This window comes from Exophiala viscosa (assembly GCF_022695815.1).
Source record: "Exophiala viscosa unplaced genomic scaffold EDD37scaffold_1, whole genome shotgun sequence".
In the NCBI taxonomy this organism is placed as follows: domain Eukaryota; kingdom Fungi; phylum Ascomycota; class Eurotiomycetes; order Chaetothyriales; family Herpotrichiellaceae; genus Exophiala; species Exophiala viscosa.
In genome coordinates, this window is record NW_026944353.1 from 4,181,939 (window position 1) to 4,207,157 (window position 25,219).

General features: G+C 52.0%; 14 protein-coding genes across 14 annotated transcripts; 6 read left to right on the forward strand and 8 right to left on the reverse strand.

Annotated features, from left to right (window-relative positions):
- Positions 1-351: 351 nt before the first annotated feature.
- Positions 352-4,665, forward strand: EDD37DRAFT_618478 (linear gramicidin synthetase subunit C). Its single transcript, XM_062815804.1, has one exon. The coding sequence runs from the start codon at positions 668-670 to the stop codon at positions 4,505-4,507; it is 3,840 nt and encodes a 1,279-aa protein (XP_062675927.1). The 5' UTR covers positions 352-667; the 3' UTR covers positions 4,508-4,665.
- A 277-nt stretch (positions 4,666-4,942) lies between these two features.
- On the forward strand, positions 4,943-5,578 carry EDD37DRAFT_557991 (cytochrome oxidase complex assembly protein 1-domain-containing protein; the record flags this gene model as incomplete). The annotated part of the gene is made up of 1 exon (XM_062813737.1): positions 4,943-5,578. The coding sequence occupies one exon, from the start codon at positions 4,943-4,945 to the stop codon at positions 5,576-5,578; it is 636 nt and encodes a 211-aa protein (XP_062675928.1).
- A 104-nt stretch (positions 5,579-5,682) lies between these two features.
- On the reverse strand, positions 5,683-6,958 carry EDD37DRAFT_80256 (uncharacterized protein). Its single transcript, XM_062820289.1, has 2 exons — positions 6,092-6,958; positions 5,683-6,007 (listed from the first exon to the last, which is right to left on the reverse strand). Exons 1-2 carry the CDS (start codon positions 6,765-6,767, stop codon positions 5,787-5,789), a joined length of 897 nt encoding a protein of 298 aa, XP_062675929.1. The 5' UTR covers positions 6,768-6,958; the 3' UTR covers positions 5,683-5,786.
- EDD37DRAFT_690609 (uncharacterized protein) lies at positions 6,932-11,438 on the reverse strand. Its single transcript, XM_062820002.1, has 2 exons — positions 10,888-11,438; positions 6,932-10,833 (listed from the first exon to the last, which is right to left on the reverse strand). The coding sequence occupies exons 1-2, from the start codon at positions 11,153-11,155 to the stop codon at positions 7,289-7,291; spliced, it is 3,813 nt and encodes a 1,270-aa protein (XP_062675930.1). The 5' UTR covers positions 11,156-11,438; the 3' UTR covers positions 6,932-7,288.
- Positions 11,439-11,939: 501 nt separating this feature from the next.
- Positions 11,940-12,950, forward strand: EDD37DRAFT_552421 (4-hydroxybenzoate hexaprenyltransferase; the record flags this gene model as incomplete). Its single annotated transcript, XM_062813690.1, has 1 exon — positions 11,940-12,950. A coding segment is annotated over one exon (1,011 nt), but the record flags the coding sequence as incomplete, so codon positions are not given.
- EDD37DRAFT_80622 (phosphopantothenoylcysteine decarboxylase) lies at positions 12,947-13,885 on the reverse strand. The gene has a single exon (XM_062820290.1). The coding sequence runs from the start codon at positions 13,704-13,706 to the stop codon at positions 12,993-12,995; it is 714 nt and encodes a 237-aa protein (XP_062675932.1). The 5' UTR covers positions 13,707-13,885; the 3' UTR covers positions 12,947-12,992.
- On the forward strand, positions 13,839-14,820 carry EDD37DRAFT_618491 (monothiol glutaredoxin). The gene is made up of 3 exons (XM_062815805.1): positions 13,839-14,017; positions 14,076-14,361; positions 14,418-14,820. Exons 1-3 carry the CDS (start codon positions 13,991-13,993, stop codon positions 14,672-14,674), a joined length of 570 nt encoding a protein of 189 aa, XP_062675933.1. The 5' UTR covers positions 13,839-13,990; the 3' UTR covers positions 14,675-14,820.
- A 236-nt stretch (positions 14,821-15,056) lies between these two features.
- On the reverse strand, positions 15,057-16,361 carry EDD37DRAFT_559159 (branched-chain amino acid aminotransferase; the record flags this gene model as incomplete). The annotated part of the gene is made up of 1 exon (XM_062813781.1): positions 15,057-16,361. The coding sequence occupies one exon, from the start codon at positions 16,359-16,361 to the stop codon at positions 15,057-15,059; it is 1,305 nt and encodes a 434-aa protein (XP_062675934.1).
- A 798-nt stretch (positions 16,362-17,159) lies between these two features.
- On the reverse strand, positions 17,160-18,130 carry EDD37DRAFT_645771 (uncharacterized protein; the record flags this gene model as incomplete). The annotated part of the gene is made up of 3 exons (XM_062817664.1): positions 17,160-17,231; positions 17,286-17,850; positions 17,886-18,130. The coding sequence occupies 3 exons, from the start codon at positions 18,128-18,130 to the stop codon at positions 17,160-17,162; spliced, it is 882 nt and encodes a 293-aa protein (XP_062675935.1).
- Positions 18,131-18,817: 687 nt separating this feature from the next.
- Positions 18,818-19,737, forward strand: EDD37DRAFT_618495 (uncharacterized protein). Its single transcript, XM_062815806.1, has one exon. The coding sequence runs from the start codon at positions 19,117-19,119 to the stop codon at positions 19,531-19,533; it is 417 nt and encodes a 138-aa protein (XP_062675936.1). The 5' UTR covers positions 18,818-19,116; the 3' UTR covers positions 19,534-19,737.
- Positions 19,738-19,739: 2 nt separating this feature from the next.
- On the reverse strand, positions 19,740-20,958 carry EDD37DRAFT_618496 (putative methyltransferase-domain-containing protein). The gene has a single exon (XM_062815807.1). The coding sequence runs from the start codon at positions 20,478-20,480 to the stop codon at positions 19,755-19,757; it is 726 nt and encodes a 241-aa protein (XP_062675937.1). The 5' UTR covers positions 20,481-20,958; the 3' UTR covers positions 19,740-19,754.
- A 302-nt stretch (positions 20,959-21,260) lies between these two features.
- Positions 21,261-22,163, forward strand: EDD37DRAFT_618498 (uncharacterized protein). Its single transcript, XM_062815808.1, has 3 exons — positions 21,261-21,413; positions 21,542-21,846; positions 21,899-22,163. The coding sequence occupies exons 1-3, from the start codon at positions 21,398-21,400 to the stop codon at positions 22,031-22,033; spliced, it is 456 nt and encodes a 151-aa protein (XP_062675938.1). The 5' UTR covers positions 21,261-21,397; the 3' UTR covers positions 22,034-22,163.
- Positions 22,164-22,267: 104 nt separating this feature from the next.
- Positions 22,268-23,858, reverse strand: EDD37DRAFT_645775 (uncharacterized protein; the record flags this gene model as incomplete). The annotated part of the gene is made up of 2 exons (XM_062817665.1): positions 22,268-23,551; positions 23,607-23,858. 2 exons carry the CDS (start codon positions 23,856-23,858, stop codon positions 22,268-22,270), a joined length of 1,536 nt encoding a protein of 511 aa, XP_062675939.1.
- A 34-nt stretch (positions 23,859-23,892) lies between these two features.
- On the reverse strand, positions 23,893-25,097 carry EDD37DRAFT_618501 (uncharacterized protein). Its single transcript, XM_062815809.1, has one exon. It carries the CDS (start codon positions 24,857-24,859, stop codon positions 24,158-24,160), a length of 702 nt encoding a protein of 233 aa, XP_062675940.1. The 5' UTR covers positions 24,860-25,097; the 3' UTR covers positions 23,893-24,157.
- Between the last annotated feature and the right edge of the window lie 122 nt (positions 25,098-25,219).

Here is a 25,219-nt window from a genome sequence, read left to right on the forward strand (position 1 = left end):
AAGCTTGAGAAGAGGAGGGTATTTGCTATGGGAACTTGAAAAGCTACAAGTACAGCATCAGCAACTCGCATCCGCAGGCGAGTCCGGCCGGAGTAATGATTGAAATGTCAGCCTTGGCAGCTTATGTAAGCGAGGTGAGGTCGCGGCCGCTCCAAAGCACACCTTGATGACGAGGCTGTGCCGAAGGTTCGCCGGAGGAGGTGGCGTGGCAAGGCTGAGAAAGCTCCGGCAGGATTCAACGTGGAGTTGTCATGTCTGTAGCATTTCCTCAGTCCTGGCCTCAGTTGGTGGGGTGCTTGTTACAAACAGCCTTCTCCAGTGTTACCAGCACAAATCCATATTCTTGTAGGACGGGAAGTTGTTGAAGACGATTGCAAGCAAACGCCTCATCTAGATCTGTGGCTGTGCGTGGAAGAGATTTCCCCTTGATGACGTCTTTCGTGATCTCGAATGTTTATTGGTCAAACGCGCAGATTCGCAACATCTCAACACATTAAACCTCTTGTTCTTACGTTTTTGCCATTTGACATCATTCTTACCCCAGATTCATTCGTTTCCCACGACTTGAGAACAACGCCAACTCGATGAACAACGTGAATCGGTGACCAGAAATCCGAAAAAGTGGTAGACCGCCAGTGACCTCTTGAGGTCCCTTCTCAAGCCGACCATGACCATCATCGACACCCACAAGGACCTCTCGGCTCTCTTTTCGAAGCAGGTCCAGGCTACTCCAGAAAATGTGGCCTTAGAGGACGACAAAGTCACTTACACCTATGCCGAACTAGATCAGAAAGTCGACGACCTCGCCAATCGTCTTCGTCAACATGGAGTCGGTCGAGACAAGCTGGTTGGTGTGTTACTTCCTCGAAGTGCCAACTACGTAATCACTTGCTTGGCTGCCCTGCGTGCCGGAGGTGCTTTCCTTGTCCTCGAGCTTGCATACCCTCCAGATCTCCTGGTCGACGTTATTGAAGACTCCAAACCAGCGGTCGTGGTCACCTATAGGGCCGAGATCGGCAAGATCAAAGACCGTGCTCCCATTATCGTGCTCGATGACGAGAAAGAGACCGAAGCCAACGGGCACACCGAAGAGCCTTCCCCTCTGCCTCCCGATGATGACCTGGACCGCCTATCCTTTGTTGCATACTCGTCAGGTACAACCGGCAAGCCCAAGGGCATCGCAAACCCCCACAAAGCCCCCGTACTTTCCTACAACTTGAGGTTCGGGATCAGCAACCTTAATCCGGGAGACCGTGTCGCTTGCAATGTGTTCTTTGTCTGGGAGATCATCCGTCCACTCCTGAGAGGGGCAACTGTCGTCGCCGTTCCTGACGATGCGAGTTACGACCCTGCTGCTTTAGTCGATTTGCTGTCCTCGAAGCATATCACGGAAACACTGATGACACCAACTCTGCTCGCAGCCGTTCTCTCTCGACACCCAGAGATTGGTAAACGTCTCCCAGAGCTTCGAACGCTATGGCTGAACGGTGAAGTCGTCACAACCGACCTAGCCCGCCGAGCTCTCAAAGCTATGCCAAATGTGCGACTGCTCAATTGCTATAGTGCTTGCGAGACCCACGAGATCGCCTGTGGGGACATCAAAGAAATGCTCGATGACAGTGCCAACTATTGTCCTGTTGGACCACCCCTGGATCCAAAGCACACTTATATCATCGACGACAGTGGTCAGAGGGTCGAAGATGGAGCTAGCGGAGAGCTTTGCATTGGTGGACCTTTACTTGCTCGCGGCTATCTCAATCGTCCAGAAACCACAGCCAAGGCTTTCACACCTGATCCCTTCGACTCGACACCCGGCGCTCGAATGTATAGAACAGGTGATTTGGCACGCTTGCTGCCGTCGGGACTTCTCGAAATCACAGGTCGGGTTGGTGCGATGATCAAGCTCCGAGGGTACTCTGTGGTACCCGGCAAGGTCCAGAATGCAATCGTTGCAAACTTGCGTGTCCGTCAATGTGCTGTGGTGGCTCATGGTGAAGGTCTGGAACGGCAGCTAGTGGCCTATATTGTCCCCGAGAAGGGAAAGGCCGATGATCGTGAAGAAGTGGTGATCAACGACTCTGGCCACAGCCCAGGAGCACGTCGTGCATTGTCTGCATATCTGGCTCATTATATGGTTCCGGCGTTATGGGTTGAGCTCGATGTATTACCCACTCACGAGGTGTCAGGGAAAGCCGACCTCAAAAGCCTTCCTCCACCTCCGACTGGGAATGCCACCCCTGTCAATGGTCAAAAGAAGACCGCATCATCAGATACTATCAGTATCGAATCGATTGCTGAAGTCTGGGCGGCCACCTTGAAGATATCACCAGCCAATATCTCAGGTGAGAACAACTTTTTCGACTTAGGTGGACATTCTCTATCACTTGCGGATCTTGCTTCGAGATTATCCAGGAACTTCGGATTCCGGATACCTCTCGCTCGGCTAGTTGATCCAGCTACGCTAAATGGCCACTTGGAGACTGTGCGCGCTGTACGAGATGGTCAAGTTGCGGCCGTGCAAGCAGACCTACCTGCTGTTCTGCGTGCAGATTCCGTCCTCGACAAGGAAATACAGCCGACAAATGCAACCATTCGTGCCCTGAACAAGGCAGATACTGTACTCTTAACAGGTGCGACTGGTTTCTTGGGTGCCTTCCTGCTCAATGATCTGTTGGCAACCACATCGGCCCAGATTATCTGTCTGGTTCGCTTCAATGATCCGTCAGAAGAAGATGCACCTGGTGGTATTGCAAGACTCCGCAAGCACTTGCTGGACTTGGGAATATGGAGTGACTCGATGATGGAACGTGTGGAGATCCTGCCCGGCAACTTGTCGCGCAAACGCTTTGGCCTGTCCCATCAAGCCTTTGACGAACTGGCTGCTCGTGTCCAAGTCATCATCCACGCTGCAGCTACGGTCAACCTTGTATACCCTTATGCTGCTTTGCGAAACTCAAACGTTGGCGGCACACGAGAGATTCTGCGTCTGGCTTGCAAGGCTTCTGCAACTGTCCAATACATCTCCACCAATGGTGTTTTACCGCCGTCACAAACTGGATGGCCCGAGGGCACGATGTTGTATGTGGACGAAGTCCCAGAGAAGCTGCACGACGGATACGGCCAAAGTAAATGGGTCGCTGAGCAGCTTGTTCTTGAAGCTGGTCGTCGTGGACTGCCAGTGAAGATCCATCGGGCAGGCACAATCAGTGGCCACAGTCTCACTGGTGCAGCCAATGCATGGGATCTTTTGTCTGCGTTGATCGTGGAGTCACTACATCTTGGTTATGCCCCGGATGTTGAAGGCTGGCGTGCAGAGATGACTCCTGTTGACTTCGTCAGCAAAGCCATCATCCATCTTTCCAATCAGACCCACGCCAAGCAACTCGTGTTTCACTTGGGCGATCCAGACCCTGTCGATTGTCGGAAAGTCTTCGAAGATCTCAAAGAGCTAGGATACCCCACTGAGCGGCTTGGCTTTGATGAATGGGTAGCACTATGGAACGAGAAGAGAAGTTCAGCGAAAGGAGGTGAGGGCGCCTTCACCGTGGACATCCTGCGCAGTGGTATGCCCAACGTCGATTTCCTAAGGGGCATCGTCGTGCTCAACAACGCTGCAACGAGACCTTTTAGAGCTGTGGTCGAGCGACCAAAGGTCGACCTGGTCCTGCTTGAGACATACACACGCCACTGGTTTGCCAGGGGATGGCTACCTCGACCACCTTCAAGCCACCAGTCTCTCGGCGGTTCTGCTCACCCTACACGCCGAGGGCCTCTGGCTGGACGTGTAGCTGTCATTACTGGTGCCTCTTCAGGCATCGGAGCCGCTGTTGCCGTGGCCCTAGCTCGAGAAGGATGTCATGTAGCTCTTGCAGCTCGACGACTCGACGCTCTTGAAGCGGTCAAGCGCAGACTCGTCGTCCGGGAAGGAAAGGTTATCATCCGCAAGACCGACGTAACAGACAGAAAACAGGTCGAAGCACTTATCAACGCTACACATGGCGAACTTGGTCCCGTGGACATCCTCGTGTCGTGCGCTGGTGTCATGTACTTCACCATGATGGCCAACACGCAGGTCGATGAGTGGGATCGGACCGTTGACGTCAACTGCAAGGGCCTGCTGCACTGTCTGTCATCAACTGTGCCAGGCATGCTCTCGCGAGGAAGTGGTCATATTGTTGCCATCTCGTCTGATGCCGGGCGTAAAGTCTTCCCTGGTTTGGGTGTTTATTCAGCGAGCAAATTCTTCGTCGAAGCCACCTTGCAAAGCTTGCGACTCGAGACGGCCGGCAAAGGACTCCGCGTTACCAGCGTGCAGCCAGGAAACGTCGCCACTGATCTGTTGGGCATGTCGACCGACGCCGAAGCCCTCAAGAAATACGGGGAACCATCAGGCGCTGAAGTTCTCGACCCGGAAGATGTGGCCAACTCGATCGTCTATGCGTTGAAGCAACCTGCACATGTCGCTGTGAATGAGGTCTTGATAGAGCCTAGAGATGAGCCGATATGATCAGGGATAAAAGTCATCTGGGACATTCTAGGATGGAAAAAGTGATAGAACAAAAAGTACACAGGCTACATAGTTTTAGATAGACTGTCAGCGGCTTTGTCAGTGAAAAGTCATGTCTCCAGTGCTGCTTGGACGGTATAAAATACTGCTTCATCTGCTTTTCTCGGTGCTAGACTGTACTCAAATCAAAATAAGTGAACCTCGAAAAGGGGTCATACCCAGCCAGCACATTGATCGGCAAGGCTGCGTGATCGATCAACCGAAGAATTACCGATCCTCCGCAAAGCTCTGCCGCATCTCATACGACATTTATTTGATACTAACGTTGACTCCCTGTACACCACCATCCACCAGCTACACACACTCAAGTCTTTACTGTCGGTCGCGATGCGAAGCAAGTCCTATTCCCTGCTCTCCAGCAGCATTAACTTCACAATGCACACCCACACCTTACCAATTTCAATCCGCCAATCCATACTCCGCTCACCACGCTCACACACATCAACCTCAATACCAAAGTCTCGCACACATGTATTCTGCCGCCACGCCTCCGACATATCCCCCTCCCGCATCATAAGGCCTCTCGTCCCTCCTCCCCGCGAAGGCTCCGGGCCCCTGTTATCTCGCCGCCCCGACCGCGAATTACCCAACGTATCCCGCACGTCAATATGGCTCAAAACCTTGCCCTTCTTTTTTGTGCTTATAGGTCTTTCCTCCGTCGCCATCTTCAATTACCAGAAATCCACCAGTTCAACAGTCAATTCCATCTTGTACGCTTTACGGACCAACGAACATGCCCGCGCTCTATTAGGCGATGAAATTTACTTCGCGAGCAAGATCCCGTGGATCCAAGGCGAATTGAGTCCACTGCAAGGAGTCATCGAGATTACATTTTGGGTGAAAGGGACGAAAGCTACGGCCCAAACAAAGTTCGTGTCAATACGGAAGGGGGGAAAAGAGTACTTTGAGACACTTGAGTGGAGTTTAAAGACGGCAGATGGGGAGGTAGTTCAGTTGCTGGAGATGGAGGGCACGAGGGATCCGATTTCTGGGATGAATGTCGAGTCATAGCCCAGACAGACCACTTGTGTCTTGTACAGTATTGAAGGCAAGGCTATGTTTTGTACAACGTACAGCTGTATTTACAGAGTTTTGTACAAATATCCTTCACTCAGTGCATGTCGGCAGCCGCCGGCCGAGGCTGTACAGTACGCCTTTCGCAAATGACAAGACGAGAAGACAGGATGAGAAGAGTGTTTACCCCATTTCCCGCGACCGCTCAATCATCCCCTTTGACTTTCGCACCTTTCGTATTCACGCCCGTCCCAGATGTCGACGATGTGCCAGTAACAGCCTTCCTACTCGGCACCTTTCCAATATTCCACCCCCAACCTCTCAACGTCTTGACGACCTTTGGCAATATCGCCGCCGTAAGCGGCACCCTCACAAAGATGAAGGACTTGTGAATCGCGTACGCCAACGCAAGTTGTGTCCATAGACCTAGAACATCACCACGTTAGCACCCATGCCTCCCACAAAATGAGCCACGAAGCCCAGCGCACTGCGCAAGAGTGTAAAACGTACTAGCATTATCCCCCGAATTCGCCTTCTCCGCCTCCTTGTACCCATGGTCATCCAGACTTAGCACACTCTGCGTCCTCGTCGCCGGCTCATCTTCCTCGAGAATCCTCTTGCCCTGCGTCTCAGGAGGCAAGACTTCCCTCTCAACCTCATCAACAGCGCCGTCAATTCCGGCCTTGACATCCTCCGACTGCGCAAAAGGCCATTTGACAAATCCCTTCACTGTATCGACGATAGCATGTTCCCATCGCCCGATCCGGTCTGTTCCTAGTGTGCGCACTGCCAGGAAACAGAATGGGAAATCTAGCGCCGAGAGAGCCAGGTACACTCCTACCGCTGACCATCCGTACTCGCGCGACAACTTTTTCAGACGGTCTCTAATACTCAGATTTCCTTCCGGTGGGGATGTGGTGGTGGAATTATATCGTCTGCCGTTACCGTTCTTGCTGTTTCGACAACGACGAGCGGAAGATGAGGCTTGTTGTGTGAATGTGCTGCCACTCTTGATGGAACGCTGAGTGTACCGCGGAGTGTGTATCGATCTCGTTGCGCCGCGTTGTTGTGCTACCGGTCTCCCGAATCGCAAGGACGTGGCTTGGTTCAGGGCTCGTCGGGTCAGAGGACGGGTTTCGAACAGCTGGCGTAAAGCATTGCGTTGAAGGAGGCGCATCGATTCCATGGCTGCGACTGTTCCGAACAATTGATCACGAAGTAGCTAGGAAATGTTATAAGTTTATGAGGCGAACAATGTTGTCGGTAATGTTTATTGTTCGCCAGGCTTTCACCAGGAAGTGAGCAAAATAATGCATGCGCTAACTATGACATCGAAGCTTTTCGGAGTTTGCGGATTTGGATTTCCCTTGTGCAGCACAACTTGAACAACGAACGTGAATCACCAACAAAAACAGGGTCTGGACCTCACTACATCGATTTGAATTACTTCTGTATCGTCTACTATTGTCGTTGGTAACAACGTGCACCGTTGGTGACAACGATTGGGACAAGCTCTTGTTTGCATATGTGTATCCTGAATCCAACATCTCCAAGGCTTCCACATTTCAGCACTAGGAGGCCAGCTGTCTTTGTCTCCTTCCTCCAGTCCAAGATCCCGGTAGCAGCACCTTCGATGTCTGATTGTAGCCATTCCAAATCTCTCATAAAGAATCGCTCATACAGCTGTTGACAAACAGCTCAAGTCATCTAGACCGATGACTTCGGTGGCCTTCCACGTTTCTTCGGAGCATCTGCCTTCCTTGCCGCAGGCTTGTTTACACTTGTAAATCCCTGGCTGTGTCCTGGTCTTCTGGCCGGTGGCTCGTCATCTGAGTCGTCGCTATCGACCCATGCTGCTGTGGTCGCGACAGGTTTAGACGCAGGTGGAGCTGAGGGTATGGCCTTCTGTCCGTTCTGGATAACCGGTTTTACTGCTGGTTGAGGAGGTGGACCAGCTTGCTTTGGTGCCGTTGTAGATTCGTCCAAGAAGGAATCCTGAGACCATACATCGTCGAAATCATCCGTGTCGTTTTCAATCATCTCAATCGCAGCCATCTTGGCTCGTCGGTTCGCTTGAGCCTCCTCCAAAGACTTGGATGATGGTTTCGACACCGTGAGTGCTGGTGCTTTTCCAGCCGTAGGTCTCTTAGGTGGTGGTGCCTCGATGGAAGAGATCGTGGGTGATCTCGTGCTCCGCTCAGATACACCGTCGAAGCTTTCAGTAACCTTTCGAGCAACTATTGGCTTCACCGGCATAGCTGTTAGCTTCACCGGTATAGCTGTTAGCTTCACCGGTATAGCTGTTGGCTTCAGTGAAGGATCAACGGCCATCTCAACCGGTGGACTGGAAGCCGAAGATTCGTCTTGACCATCTTGAGCAGCATCGCTCACCTCTGACTCCGAGTCACCAAAATTGAATTCTGTCTCATCCAGTCGAACAACTTTGCTTGACTTCGGACGCTCAGAAGGTTCAGGTAGCACTTCATCGAACTCTTCTTCAGACGGCTCCTCGTAGTGAGTCTGCTGCATGCGCGTTTGCCGTCTCGTAATCTCAGCAGCAGGAGGAGATCGAGGTGCTCCATCGACAAGAGCTCTCCTCCGATCGCGATGGCGACCCGGTGTGAAGTCATCATCACGATCGACCACAATGTGTTCAACTCCTCGAGTTCTTTTCGGCACCTGCTGTGGGTTATCTGCTGCAGCGTTGAGAGCTTGCAAATCAGAGCTGATGACCGGTGCAGGCACTTCCGGCACTCCATTCAAGGCTTGCCGGGCCACATTTGCCATCTGGTCCACTCCCGTAAGTCTGTCGCTGTTGACTGGCAGTTTGACAATGAGAGATCTCCGTTGCTGCTTCTTCGCCTTCTCAGTCGCAGGTTTCTTGGATTTATAGGATCGCTCGCCGTTGTCGAGCCTACCTCGTTTGCGCTTTCTGTCAACCATCTCGATTTCTGCAGGCTCATCGGCTACAGCTGGCTCATAGCCCTCGGGCACGGCGTCTGCTGTGTCTTCTTCCACGGCTGCGGCGAGGTTTCGGCCAATTTCTGGATCGGGATAATCGTACGTGATTGCCTCCGTTGGATCGTAAGCATGTTGGTAATCACGAATGACACCACCTTCTGGGACCCATGGAATATCTCCAGGTGTGGAATCACCATCAGGCCTCGCACCTTCAGGGTGTTCATCATACTCGTCTTCAGCCTCAGGCGAGTTGTCGAACAAGACTGGTCCTGCTCCTAGAGCCGGATCGACTGGGATGCCTTCATGCTCTGCCAGTCGTAAGATGCCGTCTTCAATACCGTCATTCGCGTCATCGCCGTCAACATAGTCCTCACCCAGCTTCGGCTCACTAGCTTTGGCAACGTCGGCTTCTTTACGGCGTTTCTTGAGGCGACGTGTATCGTCACCATCATCGCCCGCTTTTTGAATCCACCCAATGTTGGACTGACTGAAATCCACAAGGTTTTCGACAGACCTCGGATCAGCCACTGCCTTCGTGTCATGCCCTAGCGCCGTTCCAGCTGGGATGTATGCCTTGTATTCGGGCTTCTTTCGACAATTTCGACAACCGCAAATGTTCCGACAACTTGGACACTTCCAATCTGGGTCCGCCATAATGTCCCGAGGCATCATGTCATATGCACGGAACAGCACACCATAGCAGTAGTTTTTGTCACAGCTCGAACAGGATGCCTGCTTCCACTTCGGCTCCCAGTGCATATCAACATGGCACCGGGCGTGCTTCCTGATGAATGCGTCTGATCGCACAATCTTTCTTTTCTTCTTCACATTGCCATTGGCGTCGACCTCGTCTTCCTCAATGCGGTCGTCGCCGGTGACGGGAGATGGAGGTCGGCGAAAGTCGCGGAAAGGTCTTCTGGCCAACTCCAGTTGGCAAATCTGGGCCAGGGTCCTTTTGTTACCGAGACGATCTAGCTCTGTCTTGATAGAGACTGGGGATCTTTCGGTCACTTTGCCTTCATATTGAAGGATCTGGTGCCGCCATTGCTCGTGTTTTTGAGTGAGGTCATTCCACGACCACTGTTCCACCCACTTCAACTTGGATATGCAAGCACAACTTCGACCCATGGCATAGCACTCCATACATATGTCATATGTGTCCTCCTCGCCATTACCGAGGTCACCAACGCAGCTCGGACAGGTAAGAAATCGGTTGAAGATGTTACACCGGCAATAGGAGCAAGTCACATTGCCGTCGTACGGAAGCATCTCGACTTTTCTCTCTGGACGATCCGGAAGAAAGTGTTCAGATATCAGAATCTCCGTGTAGAGGTGATGTAGTCGCCGGAAATCCTTTTCCAATTGGCGAACCTTGGTATCGTTGCCCGATTTGGGTTTTGATCCGGCGCTTTTCTGTTTCACCTTCTCTGCCGCTTTGAGTGATTTTGAGTATTTCTGCATCGTATAGTAGACAATGGCCTTGTTTTTGTATTGCTCATCTCGACACACCATCCGCGCTCGAGGAAGTGCCTCGCGCATCGCCATCTCGAGGGTCTCAACCGTTGTTCTATTCCAAGCGACCTTCATGGTTCGGGTACCTCGATTCCAGACTTGATGTGGCGCGAGAGGCGGAATCAAAATGAAGTCGCCTGGCTTTTGTTCGACCACATAAGTCTTGAAAGGTGCGTTCTTCCATGCGTTGATCTGAGCAAAGTGGTTCTCAATCTCAATATCGTGACCAAGTTTTGACAGCCAGTACTCGGAGACCACTGCTCTCTCTTTGCTTTCAGTCATGAACCAGATCGAAGAGCCGGGTTTTGTCATTTTGCCGTCTTCGACCATTCCAGTCGAGGCCTCCACCATGATATTCTGCCCGAGACTGGCACACATTTCTCGATGGGCGGGTGTATATGTGCCTTCGTGGCCAATATAGCACATCATGTTTTCTGCGCGCATCTCTTTCGGTAAGCTGCTCATCAGATCACCAGCCTTCGCAATGCCGCGGCCCTTTCGGGTGCCCGGTCTAGTGGGATCGTTCTCGTCTACTGCTCCAAAGCCACCAATATCGCCGGTGCTCTCGTTGAGGTAATACAAGCCGGGAGGCACTATCTCGGACAGCTTGTCGTGCCACAACGGGGGACAGTCGATATCTTTGAGGTACATGCGCTGTCGTTCGGGATCTTTGTAGTTGCGTGGAGTCCATTGGTTCGTAAGAAGAGCCATATTGTTCAGGTAATGGCCGATAGTCAGTGGGACATTGGTTTTCTTGGTGAGGTCTCTGGCATGTTCGACTGCATCAAATTCATTAGCTCAATCTGATCGGAAGGCAGACGACAATGTCTTACCTTTCGAACCACAATTATCCCGTAGCCACTGAAGCGCAAATGTCCACCTGTCCAGCCTGAAATCATAACCCTCGATAACAAGCGGCTTCCCACCGAGTATGACATGGATGAGAACCAATTTCTCGAAGTTTTCCAGCCCTTGGTGATCTATCATATCGCAGTGTATGCGAACGACCCATTCGAAGTTGGGCGTAGACTCGACCAGGGCTTTCAGGTCGAAGTCTGGAGATATTGGCTCGAACGCCGCGCATGGCCTTGAGGACGGCATGATGAGATCGCGCAGAGGGTGTTCCTGCCCTACATCAAAGGAATAGCCTCCTCTTGCAAGTACAAATTCCGACCGCGAAATTCATGCCGGTGACAGCGCAGCCGAGTGGAGTGGAGAGTGAAGGTGTATGCAGCTGGTTCACGACCGGCGCAGATGAATCACTGCGTGGCAGGGTCACAGGTGAAAGTGAGTTGCGTGGAGGGTAAAGTGTCCGAGAAATGAACGTGAAGTGAAGGCCGGTGAAAGCGATACTCGTACTGTTCCGAGGAAAGTCACAAGTCATAAATCACCCACTCTACATGGATCGCGACGCGACTTTCACTTTGCGGAGAAATCCAAGAAATCGGCTTTCCCCAGTTAGGATATTTGCGACCTCGAGCAGACCACAACCAACGGGTTGATATTTTGCTGAGACTTCGTACTAGAACGTCTGATGCTTGTACTGTTCTTTTCAACTGTACTCTGAGCATGTTCAAGACCTTCGAGCCCATCCTTAGTACCAAAGCACCCCGGCCCTGGCTAGAAGTTGTTTAAAGCTCTCAGCCTTGCCCAACCATCAACCTCCTCTGCGAATGTTGGCAGGCACGCTTCGACAGCCATGATTGGAACTTCATTGCTCAACGGAACTGCAATTTACAGATTCAATCATCTTTCGAGATGCATCCCAGCTCGTCACATCCTCCGATCTGGCACAACCAAGCGGAGCAGCTTTATATATCACCAGTCTCGCCGAAGTACCAAGGCAGTACGAATACCTCTATGTACCGTGGAGCCACATAGACGGGCCTCATCATCCACAGCAGTCCCTCAACCTCCAAACCCATCAATACAGGATCTACCTACGACCTACAAGCCGCCGACCACTGGCATCATTTCCAAATTACCTTCCTCCTGGATCCCCTATGCCGAACTCATCCGTCTCGACAAGCCAGCAGGCACTTACTATCTCTTCTTTCCTTGCATGTTCTCAACTTTGCTGGCTGCTCCGATGGCTACGCCTATGGCAACACCACTTGAAGTTGTTTCGACCACCGCCTTATTCTTTACCGGCGCGCTTATAATGCGAGGTGCCGGCTGTACCATTAACGACTTATGGGATCGAAATCTGGATCCTCACGTTGAACGAACTCGACTCAGGCCCATAGCAAGAAAAGCTATTTCCGTGGAGAATGCCATTGTGTACCTAGGTGCACAGCTTCTCGCTGGCTTGACTCTACTTCTTCAGTTCCCTCTGCCTTGTCTGTACTATGGCATACCGAGCCTTCTCCTGGTGACCACATATCCCTTAGCGAAGAGAGTCACTCACTATCCTCAATTTGTTCTCGGCCTGACATTTTCCTGGGGCGCCATCATGGGATTTCCAGCCTTGGGTATTGACCTTATTTCCGACCCCTCAGCATTGGCTGCTGCTGCAGCCTTGTACTCCAGCTGTATTGCGTGGACCTTGGTATACGACATGATCTATGCCTACATGGACATCAAAGACGACGCCAAGGCAGGGATCAAGTCGATAGCACAGGCTCACGAGCACAATGCAAAGGCAGCTCTTTCAGCATTCTCCGCTGTCCAGGTCGGACTGCTCGCGACAGCCGGATACTTCGCGGGTGCCGGTCCCATCTTCTTCATCGGAAGTTGTGGAGGTGCAGCAATGACCTTGGCCACTATGATTAGAAGGGTCAACCTGAAGGATGTCAAGGACTGTTGGTGGTGGTTCAAGAATGGAGCCTTACTCACTGGCGGAGTGATCTCGTTCGGGCTGCTGGGTGACTACCTCCATCGCCGGACGCAGGAGGAGTCGAAATCCGCAATGCGTACCGTCCTCGCATGAATGATATCCTCAGCGCCCATTCACTTCACCATTCGGTACGCTGAGTTCCAGATGTGACTCAAGATTCGCGACGATCTGCTTCCAATCCATCATCGCTCCATCCCCAACATCACCGCAGGCCAACTCTTTCTCCATAGGTCTTAATACCGTGATCCAACCATCATCACAGCTCCCCCAGTCTTGTTCCAGCACTTTGATCTGTTTCTTGGTGATAGGATGTCTCCACATGGCTGTATTCATCGCTGGTGCGACAAGTATCCTTTTCTTTTTCATGTCGACCAGACCCGTCGTATCCCATGCACGTACCACGCTGAGAAGTAAGCCGTCGCTTATTCCATTGACCATCTTCGCCAGTGTATTTGCCGACAGAGGCGCAACAAGCATCACATGCGCCCAGCGTCTCAACTCGATATGCAGGATCTTGTCGCCTCTCACCCAAGGCTTCGACCACTCATCCTCGTCATGGTAAATGCCCTCAACGTTTGGCAGACTGCGGAGCGACTCGAGCGGGGGCTGTTCAGCGGACTGACCTTGGAGGAACTCCTCGGCGGACTTCGTCAAGACAATGCGAATAGACACGTTCGGATGCTGAGACAGAGCCTGCGCTATTTGTGGTATCTTGATAGTTGCGACAGAGCCACTGGCAGCGAGCAGGACGTGGTGTTTCCCGTCGTCCGTATGCGCTGCGGCGGAGAAACGTTCATCATTCGTAGTGCTGCACATTTTGTGTAGTTTGCAAACAGAATATTACCTAGTCTCCATGCTCGCAGACACCACCTCTTTATAGGATCGCATCTGCGAATGACTCAGTAGGCATCTGACTCCCGGATTGGTAATGAGGCAGGGATTCTACACCTGCTGCTCTCCGCACGCAACGAAACGATCTCCATTTGTCAACATTTGACATCATCTCCGAGTATTTTCCAGTGAGCATCATCTACTAGTATTCTCCCGCGACCGACTTGACTTTCACCTCAGCACTTACAATACAGTCAAACAAGCTTACAATGCTTCAACGAACACTAAGGACACCCGTATGACACTCCACCCCACTCAAATGATGGGCAAGAACTAACGCAACATCCAACACAGGCCCTTCGAGGCGCTCTCGCAGCACTCTCTCCCCGCGCCACATCCAACACCCTTCTTCCTCGAATCACCTCTTCTCTCGGGCAGACAAGACTCCTCTCAAGTGAAGTGCGCAGCGCAATCGACAAAGCCGTAGGCTCAGCGCCCGTAGTTCTCTTCATGAAAGGCACCCCCGAAACGCCGCAATGTGGATTCAGCCGGACATCAATCCAGATCCTCGGTCTTCAAGGCGTGGACCCAAGCAAATTCACAGCCTTCAACGTCCTCGAAGATGAAGAGCTAAGAACTGGTATGGCCTCGACCGCCACCCACTAGTGCAATGCATAGCTAACAGACGGTAAACAGGAATTAAAGAATACTCCGACTGGCCGACAATCCCTCAATTATACGTCGACAAGGAGTTCGTCGGCGGATGCGACATCCTGATCAACATGCACAAAGACGGCAGTCTGGCAGACTTACTCGCGCAGAAGAAAGTCATCATCGAAGACGATTCGAACCCGGAATCAGACACCGAAGGCCAACAAGCTCAAGAGACACGCGCGACCACGGAGCAGAGCACAGGTGGTCGATCCAAGGACGCAAAGGGTGAAAGCTCGTAATCTGCACCAGAATATGAGGGCCAAAAGGCTCGGGACACACGCGCGACCACCGAGCAGAGCACAAGCGGTCGGTCCAAAGATGCAAAGGGCGAGACCTCGTAGTCACCTTGTCAAGAAGGATCGCAAAGGGAGCTAGAAGTGTGTCAGATCAACACGCAGAAGCATGCAGCGTTACCTATGTACAATATATATGGGCTTTTTGAGGTCCAACCAATGCTCATAATGCCGCCCGCTTGAAGCAGCTTCAACCAGTTTTGTAAACACCATCCCAAACGCTGTCATGATAGCCAGAAACCCCAACACCTCGACTCCCCAGTCTATATGCATCCCAGGAACGTTTTCTGATCCGGACCCTCATCATAACATGACTGGGAGAACAATCCTAGTAGACCTTCTCCTCCGGCACAACAACTCCCCACTCATGCGACGCCCGTCCATACATAACATCCTTGAGGTCTTTCTTGATTCCCATCGCAAACTCTGCATCGCCGCCCTTCCCAAGAGGGAAAACAACATCCGTCCCACGGAAATGGATATCCGCCACAGGAGCAATGAAAAATGCCGTACCCGCGCCGAAACCCTCAAGTAATCGGCCCTCCTTCTCCGCCTTGATCAACTCCTCCATAGTGAACTTCCTCTCCACAACCTCGACATCAGGCCTTGACCGTCGCACCAAATCCAACACACTCGCGCGCGTGACACCCTCCAGAATGACGCCATCGCCCAATGGTGCCGTCACAAGCTCTTTCTTGCCGGACTCATTGATCCAGAGCACAAAGAAATTGCTTCCACCAGCCTCAGTGACATAGCACTCTTCGCCAAACAACCACAAGATTTGGTTATATCCTCGTTCGCGGGCCTCGCCCTGCGCAACCAACGACGGACCATAGTTAGCACCAACTTTGGCACTGCCGAAACCACCGGGCCAAGCGCGGATCATGTCATGATTCGACGCGAGCAACCTCATGCCCTTTGCACCCTTGGCTTCTTGGCCCATCTGTGTGCCCGATGAAGGGGAGGTTGGTACGGCGGTGGGCTCATCCAGGGCCGGAAACATGACCATCATAATGTACAACAGTGCCTCGCGAGGTTTCTGCACACCTAGTGCCGGAGCCGTTGCGATCATCGTGGGTCGAATGTAAATGAAGTGTCCTGGCTCAGAGATCCATTTGGACGCCTCGACGCCGACAAACCTCTTCAACAACTTCAGAAACTCCTCTGGTGCAAAACCGGGCAGGGCAATCCGCGTCGCTGACTGCAAGAAGCGCTTCGCATTGCGATCTGGTCGGAAAAGTCGGACTTTGCCGTCATCGCCTCGGTATGCCTTCATTCCTTCGAAACACTCCGTGGCGTAGTGAAGTACGGAAGCAGTGGGCATGATGGAGAGAGGCCCATATGGTCGAATTTCGGGTGATTCCCAGCCAGACTTCTCGGTCCAGCGAGCCGTGAGCATGTGGTCCGATGTATACCCCTGAGACCATACTTCAGGAGAGTTTGGTGCCGGCACCCTCTTGGGGTTTAGGGTGGGGGTGATTGTGCATTTCGAAGCATCAAGCTCTGCGACTGCTGGTGCTGTGTTGGAAACAGTTTTGGCGATGGTGTTTTCGGTGCCAGCTTTGGTCAATTTGGAGGTGCTGTCCAATGTAGGTGAAGGGGGAGAGACGGGAGTCACTGCTGTAGGTGCCATGATGGATATGTAGGTCGACAGTCGACAAAAGAAAGGCAAATGTAGTTGATGTAGACAATTGTCTCAATGGGATAACAGACTCAATGGAAGATATAAGAAACAGAAACATGGGCCTCTCAGTGACTCATATATACAACGGGCAGATTGCAATAATGAACGGGTACCTACCTTCCCATCGGCGTAGTGTTTAGAATTTCACGGTGGAACGAGGCTTTGCCCCGGATGACGGACCACACCGACTGGAATGCAGCACAAACGTGGACTTTGATGGTTTGACGCCCTGCAGCCTAATGAAACCTGCACGGTCTAATGCTACATGACCTTATCAGCAAGACTTTTCACAAAACAGAACCGACTGTAGACGTTGAAAATGCGTCAATATCCGTTCACCTGACCGGCAACTGCGTCGATCCGGGTTGATTGAAAATGCTTCTCTGCTGAGGGAAAAAAAGGCTTTTCCTCTCGCCACAGATAGCAGCAGCACTGTCGATCTATCAAAGATGGAGATTGGTCGTCATAAAAGGTTCGAGGCTGCCGCCCGGATATCCGGGATACGCAGTGCGGTTATTCTCGGCAAGGCACCCATCACTTAGGTAAAGCCAGCTGTAGCCATAGAAACAACGTCAGCAGCCGACCCCTTTCTTTCATTTCAATCCGGCTCTCATCCATGGGTAAGAGTACGTGTGCTGTACTCACATAAGTACGTTGGTTTTGGGGATGTGGCAGGTGCCCTCTTTCTGACGGGTGGCCCACACTGCACTGATGCAACCCAGACGACGCTGCAATTCCGGCCTCATATCACAGTGCAGCAAGGAGCTCTATATGTCGGTGTAGACCCTTAAACAACTTGTTCTTCTGTACAGTGTATTGCTGCGCGGCCTGGTCAGTGTACAAGTTGTCCCCAAACGGACGGCTGACACCTACCTGCTGCATTTCTGTCACGGTCCGTTTGGTTTTAGTGGTAATTTGATTCATCTCCTCATGGAAAACTTCCAGGTCTTGCTCAAGGCTCTCATGTTGATTGTCTTTGTCCGGCGGGCCGTTTTGAGCAAGGCGGAGCGCGTCCTGGAGCCTCCCCTTTTGGCCTGGCTTCATGTCTTCTTCGGAGGTTTGTGCAAAGGTCAGCATGTCCGGACCAAGGACCTCTGCTGCCAGCCCTACGAGTTGAAACTGTATGTCTTCCCATTCATCCCAGAGTCTGCACAACGTCTTCTCCTTATCTTCTCGAAGCTTCCGAAAGTCGTCCATTCGATCTTGTAGCAGAACTTCCTGTTGCTTCCCTTCACCGTGTTCGCCGGCCGGATTAGTGCAGATGCTCAGGGTTTCCGTGTTGAAAGGTTTTTGCAAAGGTTCTTCTACCTTGAGAAGTCTTTCGATGTGGTCATCGAGGTCGTTTGTCAAGTCTGCAAGACTGGTGCACATCTCTTTTTCTACATCATCCAGATCCTTAGACACCGAATTGTGGATGTCATTCCGATATTGGTCGAGGCTGGCTGTGAGGTGTCAGATTGAGGGACTCGGTACTAAAGAGTCATCTTGCCTGCAAAGCCGTCTGCAAGAATTGAGCTTGGTGAGTTGTGCTTCTCGCTGGCCTGATGCTTGGATACTCGATTGGAGGTGCGTCTTGACGAGTTTGCATCTCTTTGAGGTTTGTCATTGCTTTCGAAGGGCTCCGGCAGGTGATCGGGCGGTGTGTGATTCTTGTCGTACCGTTTTCCAAATGCAGATTTCAGTGACACACGGCGAGGTTTGAGGCTTTTAGAGGTCATGTTGGCTTTTGTTAGATGTGCAATCCGAATGTGGATGGATGATCAGAAGGTGGAAAATTGGTCTTCGATTTTATTTTCAATACTCAAAGAGAGATCAGAGTCGGCAGGTTGAAGCAGAACGGGAGAGCGCCTGCCACATCTGCCACATCTGCCTCAGGCATTCGCGACTGGCAATGAATTGACCGATATCAAACAATCTACCGTAACATGTTCAGCGCCAGGCAAGGACATGTGCATTTCTCGCTTTATATTCGTCCTTATCCCCTTCACAATTGCAATATGACTTCAAGCCCTCCGTCGGCTTGGGATGTTCGAGATGACAACATCACTACAGCACCTTCAAGGTAATCACCATATGGCCTTGACTGTGAACATCTTCCGGCCATCTAGCACATTAGCATCGTCACAGGTATGCACCGCCACAGATGGTAGTACAATTTTGCATGGGTTCTGCGCAGGATCGGGGCTTTGCTCTGTGGCACCCAATCGATAACAACACTACCAGACTCATGCGCAACATCGACCAGGACATCGAGATGCAAGTTTGAGTCGAAGGCATCGAGCCTTGCGTCAGCCAAGGTACAAGTCGTGGGATTCGTGGCGTTATCCGAGTACCAGGCTGACTATTGGCCGATGGCGACAATATTCGCGGCTAGCTTCCAGGATTCGTCCAAAACCTGCTTTTCTCCACGTTTCTCAGCCTCTTACCAGCCCGAGTCCCAAACTAGCCCTCGAACCTCCATCTCACGCGACCTATCGATAGCGAGATTGGTCTCCTACGGAGTATGCCATGTCAGAGAATGACGTCGCCAGCCATACCATTTGGACGACGATCCCAGCGACCATGTTGGTCGCTTCTCGCGAGGAGGTAGATAAAAAGAAGCAGGTTTACTCAGGTTTGTGAACGGTGATCCCTTCTTCCCCATACACGATTTCAAGGCCAAAAACCATACAAACTATATTTCACTATATATCTACCAGCCAATATGCTAGGAAGAAAGACTAAGAAACATCCCGGCGGCACCACCGTCACTACCACAACCACAACGACTCACCACCCTGGTGATGCGCCCGTAGGTCGTCGAGGGCGAGCGGCAGGCACCACTACCGCAAAGCCGAGTCTCATGCAACGACTCCGTGGCGGCAATACTACTCCCCGAAGTGCTGCAGCCACTACTCAACCAGCTCGAACAAGCCGGTTTGGCGGCGGTACTCGGAAGACCCGTGCCGCTCCAGCAAACACGACTGCCGCTCCCAGACGTAAGACTAGTCTTGGTGACAAGGTCTCTGGTGCAATGATGAAGCTGAAGGGGAGCGCCGAGGGACGTCCTGGTGAGAAAGCCGCCGGTACGCGAAGGATGCATGGGACGGATGGGAGGGGGAGCAGACGCACATACTACTAAGTATCGACGTCGCGATAGGCCACGACAGACAGGCCGAGACTGGAGGGAGTCGCTACGCTCTGCATGGAGAGACAGAGAGCGTACTGTAACGTTTGCGAGCTGGCTCTAATCGAGCAGGAACTCTGGCATGTGCCCTGTACCTGGCCCATTTGTAAAATATTCTATGAGATACCAGTGTAAAATTATAATCACGATATGAACTAATGTTGGTTTCATGCATGTTATTGCTTTCTATCCTTTTGTTGAACCTGGTACAAGAATATTCCCTCCCTCTGGTCGCCCTCCCTGTCATCATAGGTGACCTGTTCCACGGCAAACTTCTTAGTCATGTCTCGAATGAACCGCATGTCCGCTTTCCGTCTCTTCTTGAAGCAAAAGTAGCACGTTGTCGATGGACCGATGAGATCCCCTAACGTCTGTAGTAACAGAGGAAAAGCAGGCTCAAAGTACACGCAATCAGCAGCAAGGACGATATCAGGGTAGCGACCCGCATCTCCGAGTACTTTGGACGGTGGAGGTGTGCCCCAATCGTATATCTCAGCTTCGACTTTGCCCTGCAGATTGTTCAACACAATATTCTTTTGCATCAGCGCGAACATGGGTAGCTGGTCCGTGATGTATACCGGTCTATTGATCTCACAGCCCAGTGCCACCGCTAGCCCGACCAGGCCTCCTCCAGCACCGATTTCGACTATGGACTTGTCCAGTAGTGATCCTGTCTTGTGGTAGGTGAGCAGGTATCTTGAGAGCACCATGCCAGCGGGCCATAGCTGGCCTCCGCATCCTTCTTGGAGGTCTTCATGGAGTAGTAGAGGTTTATCGTTGGGTAGGAGATCATCGAACGTCAGATTGGTGGTGGATGCGGTTTTATTGGTGCGCTCTGGCACAATTTCTGTAGAGATACCAAAGACGTCGTTCTCTGGCGATTGTGAGCGTGAGGCTGGCATGGTCTCGTTGGCCTGCGAGATTGACTCGTTCGTTTTGCTTCCGCAGGTTAGATTCCGAAGGCTATTGTCTCCCCATCTCCACCGTCAACGCGTGCAGTCGCTCAAATACTGAAGAAACTCGTTACTGGTTCGGTGCACCCCATGAACCCAATTGTGATTGTTCATATGCGCGCTTGCGCCAATGGATTATATTTTGAGTCTTCGGCCGCCTCAAAAGTGGTCAAGATGACTCGCGCACTGACGGATCCGAAATAATCACCCGCGCAAGATGATTGGATAGACCTTGTACGGAAAGAGAGTCCAGGGTAAATGCACAATGGCAAGCAGTCCTACCTTTGAAATGGGAATCTTCTTCAATAGTAAAACATCAAATGAGTGCTCTTCAGAATCGTGACCACTTTCTGAAATGGAACAAATCGATCGGCCAGATAATAAGATCGATTGAGGCGCAACACGGACCCCTCCTGCAGTTGATTTCCTCGGTCTTGCCTGTAGGCCAAACGTCAGGTGCTCAATTCCCCCGTTGCTAGGCAGTGACATCATGTTGAACTCAATGGTCTTTCATGTCATTATATGATTTTACTGCAAAGATAGCCTCATTGCTCTGTCATTCGGGTGTCAACAACGGTGAATACCGGGCGCTTTCTCCACGTGTCGTCATTGTTTCCGTCCAACGACAGGTCCTAAAACGCCATTCCTCCTGATTGCGAAAACTGGCTGGAAGGTGCTGTGGCTGCACAAGTAACTACTACGTAACTTGGCAGAACCTCTTCTTCCCTGCGCATATAAGTCATAGAAACCTTTCCCTCTCTCTATTCTTCCAACCACACTACAAAGAACCATCTCAATCTTCCTCACACCAACCACTTTCAACACAACCTCATCAATCTCTCACGAGAAACACCACATCTAACACAATGGCCACTCTTCACTGTACGTCGCTGTCCCCTTCTTGCCGCTCTGATCAGTGTCCTCTACGTCACAATCGAGCTCAGAGAAGACCTCACTTCAATCCATCCCAGCTTCATTGGGATCATCAAACTGACATTCCGGATCTCTAGACCTTCCTCCCGTCAAGCCTTCGGCGATCGCACTCGGCGTCGTCTTCAACCAGGTCGCTTCCGCCGGTGTCCTGGCCCCTCTCTTCGGTGACACCTACCACCGCGCCAAGGCTGCCGACAGCAAGGAGGAGTTCTTCAAGTCGAAGGAAGCTGCCACCGCTGCTGCCAGCTGGGGTTCATCGCTAGTTGGTTCTGCTATCCAGACCTACGGTGTTGCTGCCCTCATCAACGCTACCGGAACCTTGAGCTACAAGGGAGCTGCCTACCTCGGTGGTCTAGTCTTCGCTGCCTCATACTCTCCTTCGGTATGTTGCAATCCATCTACATGTTTTACCTTCACACACTGACTGATTCCAGCTCGTCTCTGCCCTTGTCACTGAGAACCGACCGATCGACACAGTCGCCGTTGGTGTTCTGTCCCGCATGTTCGAAACTGTTGGTCTCAGCTTGTTCCTCACCTACTGGGGAACCCGAACCAACCCATTCGACTAAATTAATCACAATTCTTGGCTCAGATTGACCGGAAATGATGGAGATTGAACTCAGTTCAACTGGCGCACTTGAGTGACGCGATTGTGTATCCATAGTACAAAGAATATGAAAACTCTCTCATACATGATGTTTCCTGCCCTGCTGTTCTCACTATGAAGTGAACCTCAATTCAATGTCACATGAGGAGTGTGACCGCGTATCCATAGTACAACGCATATCCAAACCCTATCATGTTTACTCTCCTGCGTGCTGTTCCTTTTCGACCGCGGCCTCTAAACCACCCAACAGATCCATCTCCTCAACAACGTCTTCCTCTTTGGCTGCTGTTTCAACATCAAGATCGGGCGCAGGAGTGCTATGCTCCTCGACGACTGGGACCTCGATAGCCGGAGCCTCGACAGCCGGAGCCTCGACAGCCGGAGCCTCGATAGCTGGGACTTCGACAACCGGGTCCTCGACGGCTGGAACCTCAGTAGCAGGGACCTCAGCAACTTCGGCCTCAATGGCCTCGGTGTCGACAGGTGGTACTGGCACGTCAGCCACGAGGGCATCGACTTCCACCACCTTTGGTTCCTCTGGTGGTATCGCTGTTTCCTCCTTCGTCTCCTTCATTCCTGGCACCTCGATATCCATCTTTTCTCCCTCGTCTGTCTCCATCTCTGGTTCTTCCTCTGTGACTATCTTTGCTCCCTCGTCTACAATCTCCTTTGCTTCCTCCACTGTGACCTCCTTCACAATCTCTGGTGCTTCTTGTTTTGCTTCCTCTTCGACGTCTTCTTTTCCTCCTTCTTCAATCTCTCCCTCTTCACTGCCCTCCCCCTCGCTCTGCTCATTGTCCTGCTCATTGTCCTGCTCATTGTCCGCAGCAGGTGTCTGTGTGTCATTCACGACCGCATCCGCAGGCGTCGTAGCAGCTGTAGCGTCCTCTGTAGGCACAGGATTCGCCTTGCGTCTTCCAGGTCCACCAAGCTTCTTCTTCTTGCGTCGCGGAGGCATATTCTTCCTAACCGGCGTGGCCTCTCCTTGCGCACCACCCATCACGCCAGAAGCATTGCCCAGACCTGAACCGTCTCCTAGATCGTAGCCTACTGCACCGGCTCCCATTCCTGGGTTTGGCCCCAAAGCTCCGAAACCATTAGTTGCTTTGTACGCACCACCGTAAAGACTGGGCATGCCCGATCGCCGGTCAGCAAGGTACTTCGGCTCAGGCATCTTCTCGGCCACAGAAATGGGGACTTGAGTCCACTTCTTGATCTCAAAGATTCGCTCTTGTAGTCCGGCATTAGTTTTTCTGCGCTTCTGAGGTAATTCATCTGCGTCGATGAGATCGTCATCCTCATTCTCGTCATTATCTGCTTCTTCATTCGACTCTGGGGACTCTGCGTTGTGCAAAGCCACATTCTTTGGTTTGACACGGCCGTTTCCAACTTCTTTGGCGTCAACCCACATTTCTAATTTGTCGTCGAAAACGAGTTCTCTGGGGTTGGTATTGACCATGCGGCTTTTGCGGATCATTTGCTAAATGCACAACAAATCAGTCCTGAGCCCACTATGATTGCGATGATATACTGACCTGGTTATGTTCAGGCAATTGTGAGAAGCAAGACGGCAATGGCGCCTCGCCCCATAGCCCACCAGTTTCCTGGGTTTCGGTGCTTCGATTTGGTTCGGCTTCTGCAGACGCATCTTGATTGATCTTGACTGTAGAGAGGCGCCATACTCGTACTGGAAGGCCCTCGGCCGGGTCGCTGAACAGGTCACCTCTTGTTCGCTGCGAAGCGTTGTGGTCTTGGTGCCGCGTTGTGCGGCGGAGCTGTTCAGACATGTTGATTAGCATAACATTCTCAAAAATGGTGTTCGTAGAGTCAAATTTCACGGCGACGAAGAGACAGGCGATGAGCAAGGGGCACGATTCGTGAACAGTCAGTACCAGATAAGTTTTCCTCATGGGAGGCGCGTTGGTTGGACCAGTCATTGTGGACGCGTTGTGAGGGCGGAGTAAAGCACGAGTCAACGCGGTTGGAAGCAAGATAATCGAACGGAACGCATCACAAGCAAGTCGCAGAATTCACAATTGGTGATTGTCCAGATCCAGTTCCATTGTTCAGGCAACACATGCCAATATCAACGACCCTCTCTTGGTCGGTACACCCCAGTGTGGCACTCCTCTGGATCTGGATATGTGTATGTCATGCAAGCAGCGTCGTCCTCCGCATCATCGTTGTCTTGCTGCTGTTGTGGTGGTTGTTGAGTACCAGACAGACCCTGGTACTGGTCATCGTTGCCATTCACAGGCTCGTCGACAACATCGTTGCCATGGTCCGCCGCCACCGCCGCCGCCTGTTGTTGCTGTTGCTGTTGTTGCTGCTGATGCTGCGCTGGCGCATGCACCGCTCCACCCGCATTGTTGGCTGGTGTGCCGATGGGGACGGCCCAGTTGCGATCACTCTTTCTCCCAGCAGCAAGGACGGCAGCCACCTCAGGAACATCTTGGTGGTGGCTTTGACAGTGCCGGTAGACGCTACTGTTGTCATCGAACTCCGATGCGCAAAAGCGACATCGAGCAACGTGGCGATTTGGTCGGTGAGGACGAGGAGGACCTTGTGCACGACGCCGAGCGGGTTGCGCTGCGCGTGGAGTGAAGGAGCGGGCCGAACGCTTGCCAGGAGCCATGTTGTGGTGATTGTATGGTGTAGTACTCCGGAATGGTAAACGTCGACAAAGAATGGGCAAGGCTTTGAGGCCACTCTCTGTGGGCAGAGTGCCAAGGTACCGGCCAAAAAAGCTCGAAAGAAGCATAATGCACAGTGAAGGAAGGTGTGGCATAGTAACAGAGCGGTGTACTCATGCCTGTCTCTGGGCCTTTGAGAAGATATTGACGAGAAGAACATACCGGAGCCATATTGAAGCCTGATTCCTTGCGCTTTTGCTTTCAAACCCTCAGACCAGAGCCGTATTATGATGTCTTCCTTCAAGAACACATGGGATAGATCGTAAATCAGTGCGGACAGGCGTTGCGCTGTTGCTGTGAGCGACAATATCAATGCTGTGGTGAGAATGGTATACAGAAGACGAGGAAGTTGACGACGCGTCTAAAGGAGGATGTTTATTCAGTCTACGAGATACAGGGAAGGTCTACCGAGAGCGAATCATGACCGAGCTAATGGCAGTAGAGACGGGAATACC

Excerpts from the sequence above, each read along its gene's own strand:
- EDD37DRAFT_618501 (XM_062815809.1), bottom strand. The coding sequence starts at position 24,859 with ATGCCACACCTTCCTTCACTGTGCATTATGCTTCTTTCGAGCTTTTTT.
- EDD37DRAFT_618478 (XM_062815804.1), top strand. The coding sequence starts at position 668 with ATGACCATCATCGACACCCACAAGGACCTCTCGGCTCTCTTTTCGAAG.
- EDD37DRAFT_80622 (XM_062820290.1), bottom strand. The coding sequence starts at position 13,706 with ATGTGCAGCACTACGAATGATGAACGTTTCTCCGCCGCAGCGCATACG.
- EDD37DRAFT_618496 (XM_062815807.1), bottom strand. The coding sequence starts at position 20,480 with ATGCCAGCCTCACGCTCACAATCGCCAGAGAACGACGTCTTTGGTATC.
- EDD37DRAFT_690609 (XM_062820002.1), bottom strand. The coding sequence starts at position 11,155 with ATGCCGTCCTCAAGGCCATGCGCGGCGTTCGAGCCAATATCTCCAGAC. Across the intron at positions 10,834-10,887 it reads GGATAATTGTGGTTCGAAAG|TCGAACATGCCAGAGACCTC; the intron begins GTAAGACATTGT and ends AATTTGATGCAG.
- EDD37DRAFT_80256 (XM_062820289.1), bottom strand. The coding sequence starts at position 6,767 with ATGGAATCGATGCGCCTCCTTCAACGCAATGCTTTACGCCAGCTGTTC. Across the intron at positions 6,008-6,091 it reads GAATTCGGGGGATAATGCTA|GTCTATGGACACAACTTGCG; the intron begins GTACGTTTTACA and ends GTGATGTTCTAG.
- EDD37DRAFT_618495 (XM_062815806.1), top strand. The coding sequence starts at position 19,117 with ATGCTAGGAAGAAAGACTAAGAAACATCCCGGCGGCACCACCGTCACT.
- EDD37DRAFT_618491 (XM_062815805.1), top strand. The coding sequence starts at position 13,991 with ATGCTTCAACGAACACTAAGGACACCC. Across the intron at positions 14,018-14,075 it reads AACGAACACTAAGGACACCC|GCCCTTCGAGGCGCTCTCGC; the intron begins GTATGACACTCC and ends CATCCAACACAG. Across the intron at positions 14,362-14,417 it reads AGATGAAGAGCTAAGAACTG|GAATTAAAGAATACTCCGAC; the intron begins GTATGGCCTCGA and ends GACGGTAAACAG.
- EDD37DRAFT_618498 (XM_062815808.1), top strand. Across the intron at positions 21,847-21,898 it reads CTGCCTCATACTCTCCTTCG|CTCGTCTCTGCCCTTGTCAC; the intron begins GTATGTTGCAAT and ends GACTGATTCCAG.